We start from the raw sequence: 21,452 nt of genomic DNA, 5'->3' as shown, positions 1-21,452 counted from the left end.
TGTGACACTATCATCCATTATTCTCACACATTGTGACAAATATAGACAACGGCATGGAGTCTATAGGGAATTTACATGACATGAGCAGCAATGATCTAAATGGGAACTTGAGGCTCTTTGAAATGTTGTCTAATATTACGCAGCTAAGGGTGGCAGTCAGTGTCGAAGCTATTTATGATTTGAAAGGAGATACAGTGTAGCTACAGTGCCTAGATGCAGAGCACAAACACATTGTTAGAAATGTGTATTATGTTCGCAGGGGTTAACAGTATGTTGACAAGTGGATTCATATTCACAGTAGCCTCTGAATACAGGTATTGTAATTGTGGTTACCAGGGGTGTAAAGTACTTGAGTAATTGTACTTCGTTACAATACGTAAGTACTGTTTTGGGGGATTTGTACTTTACTCGAGTATTATTAGGTTTGTATACTTGTACTTTTACCCAATTACATTTCAGAGAAAAAAAACATACTTTTTACTCCTTACATTTAAAATGCAGACCTACAAAGTACAAATCTCTCAGGTCCAACAATTTTAATTAGTATATTTGTTTCTCTGGCCGTACTAACGTTAACGTTATTAATCCTGCAGCCGCACTTTATTTAAAAACAGCCAATCAAATTCCCATCAATGGAAAATGAACCCGCCCATGTTACGGTGAGTGGTGGTGGCGACCGGTGAGTAGGGTTCAAACGCGAGACAGAGGGATGAGTCGGGAAGCGCAGGTAGCAATGCAAGGTTCTTTACTGGCAGGGAGTAACAACGATACAAACACGAGCACGGAACATAAAAGGCGCAGCCGAGCTACGACACAGACAGTAAATAAAACCCTAACCAGAAACCGAACTGAGGACGAAACAAAAGAGCATCCAAACGGGAATACTAACAGACGCTTACTTAGATAGGAAACAGGGTACTATTCCGCGAATGGCAGGAACAGCACACGACAGGGTAAGTGACAAAGGGAGCTTCACAAAGGCGAATGGAGTAGCACGACAGGATAACGGGGTGAACAGAAACAATGACGCCCCGGGGAGACACAGGGCTCCCAGGCAGAAATACAGACGTTGATTATAATGAGCGACAGCTGGGAACACAGACACTAAGGACTGAAACATGACGGGACTAAATAACAAATAGATACAGACACAGGGGAGACATCACTAGACTAGACAACGGGGCACAGCACAGATAGCAGATACGCAGGGAGCAGATTAGCGATGACAGACAACAGACTAATAAATACAGATAAACAGAGACCCAGGCACAGGGTGAACACATGTAGTAGCAGCGGCAGTTGCCCGCTAGATGGCAGCAGAGGATTGTCTATGAACAGGGCACGATTGTTCATAAAGTTCATGAGTCCATAGGGAGGCTGAGGCTGATTGTGACAGCCCATACCCATGCTGATTGGTCCTTGTGCGAGACTAGAAAGCAGGGATCTTTGATTAAACACCTGCTATCAGAAGAATAGACGGTCAGAGTGACAAGCTACAGAAGATGGCCACAAACGATAGTACGAGTGATGAAGAGGACGAAACGGAACACTTCATTGCCCCGGAATAAAAAATAAAAAGGGTACTTTTTAAGAGTAGAAACTTTTTGACTTTTACTCAAGTGTGTTTTTAGCCAGACACTCTGACTTTTACTTGAGTACGATTTTGAGACGGTATACCCATACATTCAGTTTCTGGGTACTTTTTACACCCCTGGTGGTTACAGTGATTCATGTGTTGGAAATGTGACTCTTTCTGACTGTTTTATTGGTGGTTGACTGTTCATGATCTCACATGGCGGTATGCATGCGCTAAAAGGTGAAACTGTTCCATGAAAGTGAAACACACTTTAAAAACACATTGTTTATAGGCGGCTGGGTGGCGTAGCAGAGATTGCGCTCGTCACCAATGCAAGAGACTCCGGTATCGAGCCCCGGTCTCAGCATTGCCTCCGGCTTGGGCCGGCCGTCATACTGGCTCGTTTGGCAGAGTTAGCGGGTGGAAGTCGATGGGTGGTAATCTGGACGTTGCGGACAGCGACTCCTACAGGTCGGTTGGGGGACGCCTGCACAGCAGAGACAGGAAGTAGCAGGGGTAGTGTGAGCCTCCCATGCGTTACACCTCGCCAATGAGAGTCCGCGCTGGCAGGTGAAAATATGTGTTTTTACACGTCATGGCTGTTGAGTGAGGTTAGTTATTCACATTGTTTATTGGTTAACTTTATAACATCACCTTAAAAATAGACCGGGGTCAGGGACCACAGTGAAATTATGGGTGAGGTTTGCGACATCTGCAATGTGGACCAGAAGGTCTTTTGTGAATGAGTTTAGTGTACTGTACCTTTCTGGTTAGCAACCTACCTGATACTATCTGAAATGATCCCATCAGGTACTCCAATAAACATAACTCTGCTAAAGAATAAAGCTCAATGACTCTATGTAACACCATCAACCCATCATCCATCTACACTCACTGCACTGCACACACATCCACACGCACACACTCACTTTAAACAAACACTCACCTTAACACTCACTTTAGACACTTTAACACTACATTATATTTATCTATTTATTAAAGAGATTTGCACTACATTCATACCTCATTTGCACCTTGCCTTAAAGTGTTGGTACTTCATTGTCTGCATTTTACTTCATTGTACTTAGATTGTACTTAGGTCGTACTTTAGTTTGTATATTGTATTGTATATTGTATATTGTATAGTGTTATTCCTCTTTTACTTACTTTTTTACTGTATGAAGCACATTCTCAGGGGCTCATACAGAACCAAGCATTTCACTGTAAAGTATATATACCTTAGATGAGAAACTTGAACTCCTATTTCCCCCAGTGGCAGGGTGGAGAAGTGCACTTACTCAGGACACTGATGGTGGAGTCAGAGGTCATCTGGACGCTGGTAGGCATCACAGACTCTATGGTGAAGCACCGACCCTTCTCCTCCCCTGGTGGAAAAGGAAAGGAACAGAAAGCTTTATACATTTACAGCTAGGAAGCAGCCAGGCGGTCTGTCTACATCTTTTTTAACATCGACAAGTCAGACTGGTGGTCGGTCTGTATATAGGTCCCAAAAACGCTGTTTTCCATAGAAATCAAGGTCTGTTAAGACAATGTCTAAGTTTATATTTTATTTAATATTTTATATTTAAGAATTGTTATTTTCTCTAGTAAATTTTAAGTGAATCTTAAGTTGTAAAATATCACAAAATGGCAGCCAGCCGTGATCTACTGTGATGCAAGAGTTGGGGTCATCCCTATGTTCCCCGGGTTCTATGTTCCACGCTTTAAAAAAAAGGGTCCTATGTTCCCCGCTCCCAAAAAAGAGGTTCTATGTTCCCCGGTCCCGCCCAAAGTAGGGATGTCTGATATTATCGGCCTACCGATATTGGCATAAAAATGTGATATCGGAAATGATCGGTATCGGTTTTCAATTTTTTTTTTTTTTTTTTTTTTTACATTTATTTAACCTTTATTTACCCAGGCAAGCAAGTAAGAACAAATTATTATTTAATTTATTGTCAAAGTATGCATAATGTTGTGTTAATTACACAACAAGAGATATGTAATGTTAATTACCTGAAATTATTCTGTTTTTTGGGGGGGGGAAACTGTTACGATACGATACGATAAGTGGTGGTAGAACCCAAGGCAGCAGGAAAGAATAAGCAGGGAGATGAGGCAGGAGTTGACGGTCACAATTCAAAGTGTTTACTTTGGCAACTTCCAAAAGTACATATGATAATAACAATAGGCACAGCCGTGCTGACACTGACTACAAAACAAACCTAACCAGAAACGGACATAACACACAAAATAAAAGATGACAAAATAGAAACTAATATACACTTACTTTTAGACAGAGCAACACTACAAAGACAACGTTTGATACAGACAGCACAGGAACAGGTAACAGGAAGGAATGTCTCCACACCCAGGTGAGGGCAACCCACACATAAATAACAACCCTAATTACTAATTGCCCCCAGCTGGGGAGAGACAGGCACAGAACAAAACAACACACTAGCCAATAATCAATACACCAAACAACACTAACCAGGGAAACCAAATCACACCAGGGTGGGGAAGTTCAACAACAACAACATACACAGTGACATCCCATTAATCATAACATTAATTAAAGTAAGCATGTGAGTTATGACGTGTAGCAACAGTGTCTGAACCAACGGGCTCCTCTGGCCACAAGAGGGAGGTAGAGGACTACTGTTAGGCAGAGAGCCAATGTTAGGTGGAGGGCACTGCCCAATGTTAGGTGGAGGGCACTGCCCAATGTTACCATCCTGCCCAGTCCAGCCAGGACCGGGCCTAGGAACGTGACAGGAAACCCTGCATATATCGGTATCGGTTGATATCGGCATCGGAAATTAAGAGTTGGACAATATCGGTATATCGGTATCGGTAAAAAAGCCAATATCGAACATCCCTACTCCAAAGTAATAAGAGTTGGGGAGAAGAGGGATGGTGGGTGCTCGAAGTTACTATGGAGAATTGGGTGGAAAACTTTAAGGGAGACAAACGTAATACGGGTGTAAAAAACGCTGAAAGAATGAAAAGGGGAGCAGAGAAGAAAGAGACTGAGACCACTTTGATTCAGTTTGAAACTGAGGGTATTCCAAATGAGGTGTTCTTGGGATATTTGGTATATAGAGTTAGGGAGTTTGTACCTAAACCATTGAGATGTTTCAACTGCCAAGAATTTGTAAAAAGCATATGTAAAAAGATGTAGCGGGTAACATGAGTATGGAAAGTGTGGAGAGGGAGTGGAACCAAAGTGTTGTAGCTGTGGAAAGGAGCATAGTGTTGCATATTGGGGATGTGAAGTGATGAAGAGAGGTGGTGGTTCAACAGATGAGAGTTAAAGGCAAAGTCTCCTATGCAGAGGCAGCCAAGGTGACAGGACAGGAAAAGCAGGATAAGGAACAGGGGTTTAAAAAAAAGAGCAATCATCAGTAAATACAGGAGGATAAAGAGAAGAGGTGGGAGGAGAAGAAGAATTTGGTGGCCTTTGTAGCAGGAGTGATAAATGCAACAGCTACGATTAAGAGTAAAACTGAATGGATCAAAATAATTGTCAAAGTAGCAGTAGAACATCTGGATATGAAAGGTCTGAAATGGGAGGAAGTAGAAAGCGAGCTGAACAAGGGGATTGTGATAAACCAAGAAGTCCAGAGTCCTAACTCTTATTTCAGGGATGGGAAATGTCCAGGATGCTACAAGATAATGGCGGTGTTCAGCCATGCCCAGGAGGAGGTGCTGTGTGTGGGCTGCTCTACAGTGCTGTCAGCCCCCAGGAGGAGGTACTGTGTGTGGGCTGCTCTACAGTGCTGTCAGCCCCCAGGAGGAGGTGCTGTGTGTGGGCTGCTCTACAGTGCTGTCAGCCCCCAGGAGGAGGTACTGTACTGTGTGTGGGCTGCTCTACAGTGCTGTCAGCCCCCAGGAGGAGGTACTGTGTGTGGGCTGCTCTACAGTGCTGTCAGCCCCCAGGAGGAGGTGCTGTGTGTGGGCTGCTCCACAGTGCTGTCAGCCCCCAGGAGGAGGTACTGTGTGTGGGCTGCTCTACAGTGCTGTCAGCCCCCAGGAGGAGGTGCTGTGTGTGGGCTGCTCCACAGTGCTGTCAGCCCCCAGGAGGAGGTACTGTGTGTGGGCTGCTCTACAGTGCTGTCAGCCCCCAGGAGGAGGTACTGTGTGTGGGCTGCTCCACAGTGCTGTCAGCCCCCAGGAGGAGGTGCTGTGTGTGGGCTGCTCCACAGTGCTGTCAGCCCCCAGGAGGAGGTGCTGTGTGTGGGCTGCTCCACAGTGCTGTCAGCCCCCAGGAGGAGGTGCTGTGTGTGGGCTGCTCTACAGTGCTGTCAGCCCCCAGGAGGAGGTGCTGTGTGTGGGCTGCTCCACAGTGCTGTCAGCCCCCAGGAGGAGGTACTGTGTGTGGGCTGCTCCACAGTGCTGTCAGCCCCCAGGAGGAGGTGCTGTGTGTGGGCTGCTCTACAGTGCTGTCAGCCCCCAGGAGGAGGTGCTGTGTGTGGGCTGCTCTACAGAGCTGTCAGCCCCAGGAGGAGGTACTGTGTGTGGGCTGCTCTACAGAGCTGTCAGCCCCAGGAGGAGGTACTGTGTGTGGGCTGCTCCACAGTGCTGTCAGCCCCCAGGAGGAGGTGCTGTGTGTGGGCTGCTCTACAGTGCTGTCAGCTCACAGGAGAAGGCAAAGCACGTCTCACTGAGGGGTGCTCAGTCAGGAGGAGGAAGCAGCACTAGCTGCACTCCATGATGGTGAACGGGAGAGTAAAATTACTGCCAAGCAGGGGTGTCCATTTGGTATGGCAAGGTATCTTGTACGCCACGCACACCCGCCCTGGACTGTTCCATCAGAGGGGCGAGCTTCGGTGGCCAGTGTCCTTTCAGCCGAACAGGATAATGAAACAATGATCCCACTAAATGGCCAGACGCGTCTTATGGCGACATCTACAATTACCTCATTGAGTCTCCAGGTAGACTAATGTTTATATTTAAGTGCAGTGGTCTGTAGCCACTCACACTACCACCGAAGCTCCCCCCTCTGATGGAACAGTCCAGGGCGGGTGTGCGTGGCGTCACAATCCGTGGGCAATCTGCGCATGTGCATGGGGAATAGGTGCTTAAAAATGGGCTTTTTCTCGGCCGATTTAGTTCTGATCGATTAGGAATGGGTCGCGCCGTGTTCAGGAGATTCAGTCGCATACAAGTCTATTCGATCATGTCTCCAGCACCCCCACAGCCGTAGCTGCAATCACTTACATCACGGCTCTCATCCACATTCATTCATTTGCTCCCCCCGCTATCTCCTCCCCGATTTCAGAATCCCGGAAGACTATTGTTGATGAGTTGTTATGAAGAGCTGGCTACAATCCAGGAACAAAGAGATACAATGGTAAACTGGTATCTTCCTCATTCCTGGTTGTTCTGTGTGAAATCTCTCCCCAAACAGTTTCAAATGTTCTCAAGGTCATGTCCTACAAAGTAGCCTCTATACAGTCTGCCCCATTGTTCTGACCAGGATTATTACGTTCCTTTTGGCCTCCTTGCTGACGTGGACGAGAAACCCATCTATAGGCCTAGTTATCAAATTCTTGGTTTGCAATGGTTTTGCACCTAAAAACTCAGTTTTCATCTCACTGCTTGGTCCCTAACAAGGAGAAATGGGCATTCTAAACACTCTGTGCAAGGCCTCTATTAGGCAGTAAATTGTTCTTTGTTTTCACAATGTGTGCTCTCTATCGTATCGCGATACATATTCCATGTGTATGGAATAACACTCACCTTTAACATTCACTTTAAACACTTTTTAACACTACACCACATATTGTATCTATTTATTAGTAACATATTTGCACTACCTCTCTAACTCATCTTTGCATTTGTTTGCATTGTGTACTTGTACTAGTTTGTATATTTTGTATAGTGTTTTTTTTTTTTTTATTATTATCTTTCTTCCCCTCTTTTTTCCCGATTTTTCTCCCATCCCACCCTTCCTGGTTGTTGCGCACTTTTCCCCTACTGTTGGTCCGGGAGACCGGAGACTGTCACATGCTTTCCTCCGATGCATGTGCAGCCTGCCGGCAGGCCAGCCTGGCTGCGCAGATTCTCACCGGGGAGAGTGTAGCGTGTGGGAGGCCGCACTATCTCTCCCTAGATCCTACCCTTGCTGAGCAGGCGCCCCGACCGAACTGTAGGGGTCACTGTCCACAACGCCCAGGACCCACCCTTCAGCTTTCCCACCCTCTAATACTGCCAATTGTATTAGTGTGAGCGGCCAGCCAAGCTGATAGCAACGCCGGGAGCTGGATTCGAACAGGCGAATCCAGCTTCTCCGGCGTTGGTGACGAACGCAATCTCCGCTACGCCACCTGACCGCCCTTTTTGTATAGTGTTTGGTCTTTATTTTTTTTACTTTTTTACTGTCTGAAGCACAATTTCAGGGGGCTCATACAGAACCAAGCATTTCACTGTAATGTACATGTACCTTATATGTGACAAATAAGCTGGTCAGGAAGGCCAGTAAGTTTCATGTTCAAGTTTCTTTAATAGTCGTCATACAGAAGTACAGAATACTTTTATACAAAATGCTTCTTACTGTTACGCTCCAGAGACTGTGCTAGACAAGATAAGTATGAAATAAAATAGTATAGCATGTAAAATAGAAGTAAAAATAGAGGTCACAGTGTTCAGTATAGACATATGTACAATGTTCGATGCAGAATAGAAGTAACTGAGTTACCATACAATATACAATATACTATGCAATGTACTAATATACAATACTATATAGTGCAAAGCAGAAATGGGATGAGGTACAATTTAGGTACAATAAACATGGTTGGAGTGGAGCTAGACTCTTCCTCTGTCAGAGAGGAAGAGCCTTGCTAAGCTCCACGCCATCATGGACAACCCCTCCCACATGCTATACACAGACTTGGCTGATAGAAGGAGCACGTTCAGTGTTAGACTAAGACTCCCTAGATGCAACACTGAACAGCACAGGAAGTCCTTAATTCCAACAACCATCAGAGTATACAACGCATCACTGTGCCTCACTGCCTCACCACAGAGTGACAGTACAAACTCTGGTAATCTTCCTGGACTTTTTACTTCTTATTTTTATATATACACTTTATATATACACTTAAACATACAAAAAAATCTACATTTATTACTGTACATTTTACTGTATATTTTTGGCTGTATATTTTAGAATGTATATATTTTAGAATGTATATCCCGGACTGTATTTTTATTGTTTTTTTTTTTTTTTTTTGTATTAATAGTTTGAAACACAAAACAGCTCAACATAAATACAGTACCATACAGACAAAACTAAACTCACAAACAATAAACAATACAATACAGTACAATACAGACAAAACAAAACTCACAAACGGTACAATACAGACAAAACATACTAACAAAATGGGGGGGGTGGGGGGGGGGTGCAGATCAAACACTCCTGCTTTCAGTCATAAGTATTCTCCAAATATGTCCTTATATAGATCCAGGGACCGTCCTCTCCATGGTCATGTTCAGCGAGCGTTGAGGCTGCTCGTTCCATTGTCAATAGGTCCATGAAATCCCTCATCCAGGTGTCCATGCAGAAACAATTTGGCTTTTGGATCTTCCAGTTCATCATGATAGTACGCTTAACTGACATATGTGCTAGTGTAATGATGCGTTGCGTAAGTGCTGATTGTATACCAACTACCCCTATGCCCAAGAGGCAGACTTTTGGACATAAGGGTATCTTAACACTGAGAATAGAGGATAGTCTTAAAATGACCTTGTGCCAAAAACTCTTCACTGTGGGGCAATGCCACAACATGTGGATGAGTGTTCCTACCTCCCCACATCCATGCCAGCACAAATCTGAGATGGCTTGATCAATTTTTTTAATTTTACATGGTGTAATATAAGCTCGATGAACTACCTTTAATTGTATCATTTTATATCTTACACATTTTGATGATGTTGTTGTATTTTTTAAAACAGTCTCCCATTGTGGAGCAGTCAAGGAGACCTTCAAATCCCTCTCCCACTGCTGTTTAATGGAGGCCAGGCCATCTGATGAGCTAAGTGACAGTAACCTATAGATCTTAGATACTGACCTCCTTTCTGAAGCGATCCTTCTTAGTCTGTCATCCAAATCCTTATGTATCCCCATATCTCTATTTTTCATGGATACTGATCTTACTACAGATCTCAACTGAAAGTACAACATGAATTCACTATCTCTTAAATTATACAGATCTTTCAATTCATTAAAAGGTATCGTCTCTCCATCCTTCACAATCTGTCCTAGTTGATGTATTCCTTTACCCTGCCATGAAGTATTTACTAGTGTACTGCCCCCAGCCATTAACAGGGGGTTAGACCATATGGGGCATGAAGGTAAAGAGATCCCTTTGAAGGCTAGCCGTTTCTGTAGGGGTTTGATTATCTCACATGAAAATCTTATTATCGGGTTATCCATTTTAAAGTTAGGTTTGGGGTGAAACCATAATGATACCAAGGATACCGTCTTACTAAGTTCTGATAAAATATTCTCCTCAATCCATTTCCAACTGCCTATTTCGGTCTTGCATATGTAACCCCATGACAAGGGGAATCTGGCATTATAAGAGAGATAGTATGAGTAAACATCCGGAATACTAAGTCCACCGCTATTTCTTGGTCTCATCAATTTCTTGTAGCTGATTCTAGGTGTCTTCTCCCTCCATAAGAAACCTGTAAATAGCTTATTTATCTCTTTAAACCAATACGAGGGGAATTTGAGTGGAACAGCTGATATTAGAAATGATATTCTAGGTAAAATATTCATTTTTATTATCTCTGCTCTACCCCATAATGAAATGGGTAACACTGTCCATCTCTTAATATCCTCCCTAATTGTCTTCAAGAGGTGTGGACCATTAGAATCAAAAATCGTGTCTATAGGTGTCCGGATGTTTATTCCGAGGTATCTCATACCTTGTGATCTCCACTGTAAGGGGGAAGAACCAATATGTGAAGGATGGGTCAGGTTATTCAGAGGAATAGCTTCACTCTTATTAAAGTTCACCTTATATCCTGAAAACTCCCCAAATGCTTTAATCAGCTTCATCACCTGTGGGATTGATTGACAGGGTTGTGTTAGTGTTAATAGTACATCATCTGCATACAGATTAGCTTTAAAGTCATGCCCCCCAATATTGATGCCCGTGATTTTCTCCTCTGCTCGTATGGCACATGCCAGCGGTTCGAGGGCGAGGATGAAGAGTGATGGAGAAACCGGACAACCCTGTCGGGTGGACCTGAATAGCTGAAACGGTTGAGATATAATGCCATTTGTTTTAATTGAAGCTAGTGGTTTGTTGTAGAGCGCCATCACCCAATGTATGACCGTGGGTCCAAAACCGAATCTGGTAAGAACATAAAACAGATAGTGCCATTCTATTCTGTCGAAAGCTTTCTCAGCATCCAAGGATAAAGCTACCGCTGGTTGTTGTAGGTTGCCCGCTTTTGACATGACATGAAATAGTCTCCTCATATTATTAGAAACGTGGCAGCCTTTAATAAACCCTACTTGATCAAGGTGGATCAGTGAAGGCATGACTGTCTCTATGCGCATGGCCAGGATCTTAGCAAATAGCTTATAATCGCTGTTCAATAAACTTAAGGGACGATAATTACCCATTTGTGAGTGATCTTTATCAGGTTTAGGTAACAAAGAGATAGTAGCCTGGCACATACTCTGAGGCATGGATTGATGAACTATTATGTCATTGAATACTAGTGTAAGCAGTGGGGTTAGCCTGTGTTGAAACTGTTTGTAAAACTCTAAGGTGTATCCATCATTCCCTGGTGCTTTCCCTGTTGAAAGGAGGTTCATGGCAGATATGATTTCTGATTCTCTGATAGGACCCTCTAAATGCTCCCTTTCTACCTCTTGTAATGTGGGTAAGGATATGTCCTTAAAAAATATATCCATGTCTTCTTGTTTTTTAGATCCTTCTGACTGATAGAGTTTACTATAAAAATCACTGAAAGCTTTATTAATTTCTGTTTGTTCATAAATAACTGCACCTGTACTATCACATATAAATGGTATTGATTGGCGATTTTCTAATTGTTTTAATCTTAGTGCTAGCATCTTACCGGCTTTATCTCCTGATTCAAAATATTTCCTACTGAGTCTGAAAAGAGCAAACGCTGTCTCCTCATGTATAATTGATTGCAACTCTGTCTTAAGAATCAACATAGTATTTTTCAGTTGTATATTTCCAGGGTTAAGCATGTGTTGTGTTTCTACAGCCTTAAGTTCTAATATTAAGTTGTTTTTCTTCATTATCATTTTCTTCTTTCTGGCTGTAGAATAGCTAATAATCCACCCTCTGCAAGTTGCTTTGAATGCTTCCCACACCATTTGTATTGAAGGGACAGATTTTAGATTAATATTTATAAATTCAGTTATTCTCTCATTTATCAAAGATACAAACTCTTGATCTTTTAGCAAAGAGTTGTTAAATCTCTGTGAGGTTTCTGTCCTTGCGCTCTCACTCGTTCTGTTCCTTTAACCACCCTCGCTATGTTTTCATTCATTTTCTGTCAATTGGTTCTATCCCCTCGTTCACACGTTTCTCCCCGTTGACGTCATCAGAGACGTCGCTGATTGGTTCTCTCACTTCCCCACGCTTTTCAATCACATTCCCCAGCTGTCACTGCTTTCTCCCCGTTGACGTCATCAGAGACGTCGCTGATTGGTTCTCTCACTTCCCCACGCTTTTCAATCAATCGATCCCTCATTATTTATACCCCGTTTCTCCCCACCCTAAGTTGTTGGATCGTCTTGTTTTGTCGCCTTGATTTGTCTCTGGATATTTTTCCCCGTTGCTGCTGCTGCTGCCTTTTTCTCTGTGCTGTTCTCCAGGAATTCCTAGAAGCCTTCGCTTGGATACCTGCTCCCGTGGCGCGCGCTCGCCTCCACTGTTGCTCCAGTTCCAATTACGCATCTCGTCTGGGTGAGTTATCTATTTGACTGTTCTTGACCTATTCCGTTTTTCGTGTGTAATCTTACACTGAAGACTACCACCTTTTTGTCAAACAGTCACTCACCCAGCCATTATCTATTTTTGCTTGTTCCTTTATGGAATGATATTTTTGGGATCTACCATCTCCCTCTGTGTGCTAGCTCACACCGAAGATATTATTTCACAATTGGACTGTGTGTTTACATGAGGATATCCACTGTGTGTTTGCTCACACCGAAGATATTATTTCACAATTGGACTGTGTGTTTACATGAAGATATTCACTGTGTGTTTACATGAAGATATTCACTGTGTGTTTACATGAAGATATTCACTGGGACTGTGTTTGGATTTTGCTCACTGTGTTGTTAACACGAAGAGTTTCACTTGGGCTGTTTTTGGAATTGTGCTCTCTGTGTTGTTAACACGAAGAGATTCACTTGGGCTGTGTTTGGAACTGTGCTCACTGTGTTGTTAACACGAAGAATTGTACACCCTGTTCTCCTGCTCGTTTAAGACTGCTCTGTCACTGACTCGTTCCCTCTCTCCCTCTCTCGGTCTCGCAACAACATCTGAGAACCCACCGAGAGGATTCTGCAGAGCGGTTCAGAAGTCAACACCTGCTTCCCAAGACAACCCTCACGGGAGAAGCTGCAGAGCAGCAGAACTTTGCCCCTTGATCATTGTACCTGTCTTGTTTGACCTGCTTTCCCTGTTTCTCTTATTCTTAGTACCAAATAAACAAGCCCTCGTATTTGGCAACTCTGAATCCTACTCTCTTGTGTCGTTGCGTTTGGGGTCGGTGTCAAACCATAACATTACGATCCAACCAACAATATGACGACCCCAGCCGACACAGAGAGGGTCAGAACCGCACTTGCTATTCAAGTCGAGTTGACCAGGGATCACAGTCTCCAATTAGAGCGGGCTGCGGCTGCGGTGCAAGACCTCAGGGACCAGGTCTTGCCTATGCAGGGTTCTATGGCCGCTATGGCGGGACAACAGTCCGAGATTCTCGCTCAGCTTAACTTGCTGGGCGACGCCGTTAATACTTTTCATCTCTCACTCCCTTCAGGAACATTCCCCGCAGCCCCAGCAGATCTCGCTCCTCGGGAACCCCATCTCTCCGTCCCACGGCTGTTCGACGGTAATCCCGAGGAGTGTGCCACATTCATCATGCAATGTGAGTTGGTTTTCCGTCATCAACCAAGCCGTTTTTCTGCTCATGGGTCCCGAGTGGCTTTTATAACCAACCTACTTTCAGGCCATGCTGCCCAGTGGGTCACTTCCTCCTGGGCAATGGAAGCAGATTTTTTGTTCTCCTACCCAGACTTCGTGGCGGAGCTCCGCAGAGTGTTCCACCATCCAGCCCGAGGTCTGGACCCTGGAGCCCGGTTGGGGACCTTCCGACAAGGGAGCGGCAGGGTGACGGACTATGTCATAGAGTTTCGACTGGCGGCGGTGGAGAGTGGATGGAACGAACCTGCTCTTCGCCTAACCTTCATAAGGGGGCTCAGTGACGCAGTCCGGGACCAGCTCGCTACCAGGGAGGTGCCCGACTCCCTCGAGGAGCTGTTTAGCCTTGTCATCCGTATTGACGGACGCCTCCTGGAGAGAAGGCGCGAGAGGACCCGACTGTCACCTCCTGAAGCACCCCGGACTCCTGGACGCCCCGTCCCCAACACTACTGATGGTAACAGGCTTCCCCGTCCGGTGCGCGAAGAGGAACCCATGCAGCTGGGACGCTCTCTTCTGAGCCAGGCGGAGCGTCAGGCAAGGCTCAGGTCCGGTCTCTGCCTCTACTGCGGAGGTGCGGGACACCGTATCGCCGACTGCCCTACCCGGCCAAAAGATCGGGCTCACCAAGACCCCGGGAGATCCTGGTGAGCCGTTTTTCCCAGTCCCAGCGCCGCGCACCACCGGACCATCTGATGAGCGTCACCCTGGCCTGGGGGGACCAACGTGCCACGGTGGAGGCCCTCATCGACTCTGGGGCAGACGAGAACTTCCTCGACTTCGAGTTTGCCACCCAAGCCAACATACCTCTTGAGGCCCTTGTGAGGCCCTTGGAGATCTTTTCGTTGGACCAACACCGCCTGGCCGACATCTCTCAACGCACCGGCCCAGTCGTGCTGACCATCGCTGGGAACCACGTCGAGAGAATCCAGTTCCTCATCACCCAATCCCCCCTTGTCCCGGTGGTCCTGGGTAGGCCCTGGCTCGCGCTGCACGAGCCCCACATCGCCTGGTCCTCCGGTACCGTCAGGGGTTGGAGCTCCTCCTGTCACGCCCGCTGTCTGCAGGCGGCGTCCTGTCCCCCGCCCCGGAGACCGGCTGGTGAGTTGCCCCCGGACCCCTCGTCCATTCCTCCCGAGTACCACGACCTCATGGAGGTATTCAGTAAGACCAGGGCTCAGGCCCTTCCACCTCACCGCCCCTATGACTGCGCCATCGACCTCCGCCAAGGGGCTCCCCTTCCCGGCAGCCGCCTCTACAGTCTGACTGTCCCGGAGAAGAAGGCGATGGATCTCTACATCTCTGAGTCATTGGAAGCAGGACTCATTCGGCCTTCCTCCTCCCCGGTGGCAGCCGGGTTCTTCTTTGTTGGTAAGAAGGATGGGGACCTGCGGCCCTGCATCGACTATCGTCAGCTCAACGAGATCACCATCAAGAACAAATACCCCCTACCTCTCATGAGCTCCACCTTCGAGCCACTGACCCAGGCCTCGTTCTTCACCAAGCTGGATCTCCGAAGTGCCTACCATCTTGTCCGTATTCGTGAGGGCGATGAATGGAAGACCGCCTTCAAGACCCCCAGGGGCCACTATGAGTACCTTGTAATGCCGTTCGGCCTCACCAACACCCCGGCGGTATTCCAGGCACTCATGAACGATGTCCTCCGTGACATGCTGGAGGTGTTCGTGGTGGTGTACCTGGACGACATTCTTATCTTTTCCAGGACCCTCGAGGAACACATCCTGCATGTTCGCCGGGTGCTGGAGCGCCTCCTCCACAATCGGCTCTTCGTCAAGGCGGAGAAGTGCCGTTTCCACTCCAACTCCGTCGAGTACCTGGGCTTCATCGTTGAGAAGGGCTTGACCCGAGCGGATCCTCGCAAGATCCAGGCTGTGGAGGATTGGCCGGAACCCACCACTCGGAAGGAGTTACAGAGTTGCCTCGGGTTCGCCAACTTCTACCGAAGGTTCATCCGGAACTACAGTCAAGTGGCGGAGCCTCTTACCAAGCTGACCTCCCCCGCTCTGCCGTTCGACTGGTCCCCAGCGGCATGCGCTGCGTTCCGCTCCCTCAAGAGAAGGTTCACTTCCGCCCCTATCCTGCTCCACCCTGACCCCAAGAGACAGTTCATCGTGGAGGTGGACGCCTCGGATTCTGGTCTGGGCGCTGTCCTATCCCAACGTTCTCCTTCCGACCAGAAGGTACATCCTTGCGCCTTCTATTCGCGTCGCTTCCTCCCCGCCGAGAGGAACTACGACACCGGCAATCGGGAGCTACTGGCGGTCGTGGCTGCGCTGGAGGAGTGGCGTCATTGGCTTGAGGGTGCCGAGGAGCCTTTTACTATCTGGACGGACCACAAGAACCTAACGTTCATCCGCGCTTCCAGGCGCCTCAACGGTCGGCAGGCGAGATGGGCCAGTTTCCTCAGCCGGTTCGACTTCTCGCTGACCTTCCGCCCCGGTTCCCGCAACACGAAGGCCGACTCTCTGTCCCGGATGCACTCCAAGGGGGCTCCACCCTCTGAGGTCCCATCTCCCATCATCCCGGAGGCCCGAGTGGTTGGAGCCATCACCTTGGGCATCGAGGGTGTGGTGAGGCGTGCCCTTCGCTTCCAACGTGCTCCAAGCAACGTCCCTAGGAGCCGTCTCTTCGTCCCCGACTCTGTCCGGTCCCAGGTACTGCTGTGGGGCCATACCAGCCGGTTCGCCTGCCACCCAGGCGTCCATCGCACGTTCTCCTTCCTGGCTCGTCGTTTCTGGTGGCCCACCATGCGGAACGACGTCAAGGAGTTCGTATTGGCCTGCGCGGTCTGTGCCCGCAGCAAGGCCTCTCACCAGGCACCCTCCGGGCTCTTGCAGCCCCTTCCCGTTCCAAGCCGTCCGTGGTCACATGTGGCGCTCGACTTCGTCACTGGTCTACCCTCCTCCCAGGGGAACACCTGCCTTCTGACCGTGGTGGATCGATTCAGCAAGGGGGTCCACCTCGTGGCCCTCTCCAAGCTTCCCTCAGCAGCCGAGACGGCGGACCTCCTGACGCACCACGTGTTCCGCCTTCACGGCTTTCCCCAGGACATCGTCTCTGACCGGGGGCCCCAGTTCACCTCCCAGGTATGGCGGGCTTTCTGCAAAGGATTGGGGGCAACGGTCAGTCTCTCCTCTGGCTATCATCCCCAGACAAACGGGCAGACGGAGAGGATGAACCAGAGCGTGGAGTCTGCTCTTCGGTGTGTGGCAGCCGAGAGGCCGGCGTCCTGGAGCCGTTTCCTACCCTGGGTTGAGTACTCCATCAACTCAATGGTCAGTTCCGCCACCGGCCTCTCCCCTTTTGAGGCCTCCCTGGGCTACCAGCCCCCTCTTTTTCCCACACAGGAGACGGAAGTGGCAGTTCCCTCCGTGCAGGTCCACCTCGACCGCTGCCGTCGAGTTTGGGAGATCACCAGGACCGCGCTGCTCCGAACATCTGAGCGCGCCTGTCGTGGTGCCGACCGGCGCCGGGTTCCCGCGCCGACTTACCGCCCTGGGCAGAGGGTGTGGCTCTCCGCGAAGGACCTCCCGCTACGGTCCTCGGCCAAGAAGCTCAACCCCCGCTTCGTCGGGCCTTTCGAGGTCCTGAAAGTACTCAGTCCGGCGGCCCTGCGCCTGAAGCTTCCTGCATCCATGCACATCCACCCCGTGTTCCATGTCTCCCGGGTTAAGCCCGTCTCCCTCTGTCCCCTTATGCCTCCGGCTCCTGATCCGCCGCCTCCTGTGCTAGTGGATGGTCACCCCCAGTGGCAGGTCCGCCGGTTGATGGGCGTTCGTCGGCGGGGCCGGGGGTTCCAATACCTGGTGGACTGGGAGGGTTACGGCCCTGAGGAGCGTAGCTGGGTCTCCCGGCAGCTCATCGTGGATCCCGGCTTGATCACCGACTTCCATCGGGCCCATCCTGACGAGCCGGGTCGGCCTGGTTGCCGGGTGGCTCCCGTGGAGGGGGGGGGTACTGTGAGGTTTCTGTCCTTGCGCTCTCACTCGTTCTGTTCCTTTAACCACCCTCGCTATGTTTTCATTCATTTTCTGTCAATTGGTTCTATCCCCTCGTTCACACGTTTCTCCCCGTTGACGTCATCAGAGACGTCGCTGATTGGTTCTCTCACTTCCCCACGCTTTTCAATCACATTCCCCAGCTGTCACTGCTTTCTCCCCGTTGACGTCATCAGAGACGTCGCTGATTGGTTCTCTCACTTCCCCACGCTTTTCAATCAATCGATCCCTCATTATTTATACCCCGTTTCTCCCCACCCTAAGTTGTTGGATCGTCTTGTTTTGTCGCCTTGATTTGTCTCTGGATATTTTTCCCCGTTGCTGCTGCTGCTGCCTTTTTCTCTGTGCTGTTCTCCAGGAATTCCTAGAAGCCTTCGCTTGGATACCTGCTCCCGTGGCGCGTGCTCGCCTCCACTGTTGCTCCAGTTCCAATTACGCATCTCGTCTGGGTGAGTTATCTATTTGACTGTTCTTGACCTATTCCGTTTTTCGTGTGTAATCTTACACTGAAGACTACCACCTTTTTGTCAAACAGTCACTCACCCAGCCATTATCTATTTTTGCTTGTTCCTTTATGGAATGATATTTTTGGGATCTACCATCTCCCTCTGTGTGCTAGCTCACACCGAAGATATTATTTCACAATTGGACTGTGTGTTTACATGAGGATATCCACTGTGTGTTTGCTCACACCGAAGATATTATTTCACAATTGGACTGTGTGTTTACATGAAGATATTCACTGTGTGTTTACATGAAGATATTCACTGTGTGTTTACATGAAGATATTCACTGGGACTGTGTTTGGATTTTGCTCACTGTGTTGTTAACACGAAGAGTTTCACTTGGGCTGTTTTTGGAATTGTGCTCTCTGTGTTGTTAACACGAAGAGATTCACTTGGGCTGTGTTTGGAACTGTGCTCACTGTGTTGTTAACACGAAGAATTGTACACCCTGTTCTCCTGCTCGTTTAAGACTGCTCTGTCACTGACTCGTTCCCTCTCTCCCTCTCTCGGTCTCGCAACAACATCTGAGAACCCACCGAGAGGATTCTGCAGAGCGGTTCAGAAGTCAACACCTGCTTCCCAAGACAACCCTCACGGGAGAAGCTGCAGAGCAGCAGAACTTTGCCCCTTGATCATTGTACCTGTCTTGTTTGACCTGCTTTCCCTGTTTCTCTTAATCTTAGTACCAAATAAACAAGCCCTCGTATTTGGCAACTCTGAATCCTACTCTCTTGTGTCGTTGCGTTTGGGGTCGGTGTCAAACCATAACAATCTCCATTGTTTACTTTTGTGATTGTTTACAGAGAGAGCTAAGCGCACTGACATGGGGGCATGATCTGAGATTATAATATTATGGATGTTGCACTCTATCACATTCTCAACTGTACATTGTGAAAAAAGAAAGTAATCAATCCTTGAGTACAAATTATGAGCGTGTGAATAGAAAGTATATTCTCGGGCAAGAGAGTTTACTACCCGCCATATGTCTGTCAAAGCCAGAGATACCAGCAACTCATTGAGCGCTGCTGACAATGCACCATCTGATATGAGTGGGTGGCCCGATCTATCCACTGCCGGGTCACTAACTAGGTTGAGATCACCTCCTAAATAAATATGGTCTGCCGCAAAATGAGATAGTGCCACACTCAATTTGGATAGAAATTCGGCCTGACCAATATTGGGTGCATAGACATTTACTAACGTGCATTTAGTATTTTGTAAAAAACCTGATAGAATGATAAACCTGCCATCCTTGTCAATAATTTTTTGATATAGTCTAAACGTCAGTCGTTTTGCTATTAAAATACTGACGCCCCTAGATGCCCCGGTACCTGGTGCTGAGTAGGCCTGGCCTACCCATCTCTGTCTCAACTTAATAGAGTCCTCATCCTTCAAATGTGTCTCCTGCAACATCGCAACATCACAGTTCAGGGATTTCAAATGACTAATGACTTTATATCTCTTTGTTTTATTTTAAACCCTGTTTACATTCCAACTAATCATGTTAATTGTGGCCATCAAAAATTATATTGCGCTTTAGCTTGTTGAAAAGGTTGGATAAAAAGGAAAATACTGAATATATGTTGAAGTTATCAATGGTCTGCACCAACAAGGGGAAATACACACAAAACACATAACAAACCATACAAGAAGTGCCAATAAAAGGGCACACACATAATATAAGGGAGATAGAACCTGTGTCCATCCCCTGTCCGTGAACATACTGATAAACACAGTTATCCGCACGCAGTGATCAGACCATGTCCTTAATTAAATGCATGATCCGTGCCTACGAAATTATTACTATAGGGGCAGTGCAATACATAACCTCAGAAAACAAAATAATATATATATACCTACATACACACAAACCAAAAAAAAAATGTATTATAATAATAAACAGTATAATGAAAGAGGCTGCCCTTAATGTTCATTGCATACCTTGCACGGGATCTTGCTCAAGTCATCACCCACACTAAATAACTCAGTTGTCATGTCTACTGTCAACTGTCAACTGTCAGTGAGTGGTGGGCGTGTCATACCTCTATGCTCTGTCCATTAGCCAAAAATATTAGGAAGCTTGATCTTCAATCCTTTCGCTGCATCCGTGGGGTTATTATAGATGGATGTTTCGCCGTCGATGGTGACTATCAGCCTCGCAGGGTACAGTATACCATTACGGACATCCGCGTCCCACAATTTCTTCTTGATGTCGGTATAACCGGCGCGCTGCTTTTTAATTTCCACGGGTAGATCCTGGAATGCGTGAAGCGGCCTTCCTCCCCATGTCAGCTTCTTTTTCTTCCCCGCGGCTCTCAAGATGTCCTGCCTGTCGTTCCATCTCAGCAGCCGTATAATGTACGGGCGAGGAGGTGCCGATGGGTCTGGTCTGGGTCGGAGAGTCCGATGGTGCCTTTCTACCTCTGGTACCTGGTCAGTGTCCTTTAAATCCAGGATGTATCTCAGAATGCCATTAATCATATTATTCGGGTCACCGGCTTCCTCTCCCTCTTTCAGGCCGACCAATACGATGTTATTTCTCTTGCTCTGCGCTTCCATGTAGGTTAATTTGGTTTTCAAGTAGTCCACGTCTCCCGTCAGGTCTTTCAAAGTTTTGCCGTCTACGGCCATCTGGTCTTCTACCGCTCCGATACGGTTCTCCGCGTTGGATATTCTTTGCAGAATAGCCCGTGTGTCCTTCTTTACTCCGTTGATCGATTCACTGAGCTCATCAAACCTTAGCTGGAATGAATCTTTGATGATAGATACCTCCGCAATTAGGTGCGACGCCCAAGCAGGGGTGTCTTTGTCTGACATAATTTGTTTGGCAGAACGCCAATCGATTTCACGTTTCTTAGACAACAGTCTTGTCTCTGCACGGTTGCCAGGATGTGTCATTCACACATCTAGTGTATTGAAACCTTTTCCTGAAGTTGCGCGGATTTTTCTTTCTTTAGAGGTGAAATAATAACTTAATTGGTCTGTCACTTACGAGAGCGAACTACCGTGCCATACCGCCGTAGTCACGTGACTTTGCATTTGTGATGGAGCTTTGACAGCTACATGGGTGTGTAGCAGGGTGGATTATCCCTGCTTCGTGGGAACGGTTGCTGGCAGTCAGGAGGTAGCTGAC

General features: G+C 47.4%; 1 protein-coding gene across 1 annotated transcript in view; it reads right to left on the bottom strand.

Annotated features, from left to right (window-relative positions):
• Positions 1–21,452, bottom strand: part of LOC311232412 (voltage-dependent calcium channel gamma-5 subunit-like) — a gene marked incomplete at both ends in the record, with an annotated part of 90,106 nt that overhangs the window by 47,257 nt on the left and 21,397 nt on the right. Inside the window, one exon of the mRNA XM_084319196.1 lies at positions 2,875–2,961. Within this exon, the coding sequence (XP_084175322.1) occupies positions 2,875–2,961 (87 nt within the window). The remainder of the gene's footprint in view (positions 1–2,874; positions 2,962–21,452) is intronic.

Source organism: Notolepis coatsorum (genome assembly GCF_963971535.1).
Source record: "Notolepis coatsorum genome assembly, chromosome: 7".
NCBI lineage: Eukaryota > Metazoa > Chordata > Actinopteri > Aulopiformes > Paralepididae > Notolepis > Notolepis coatsorum.
This window is presented reverse-complemented; position numbering and strand designations above follow the sequence as displayed.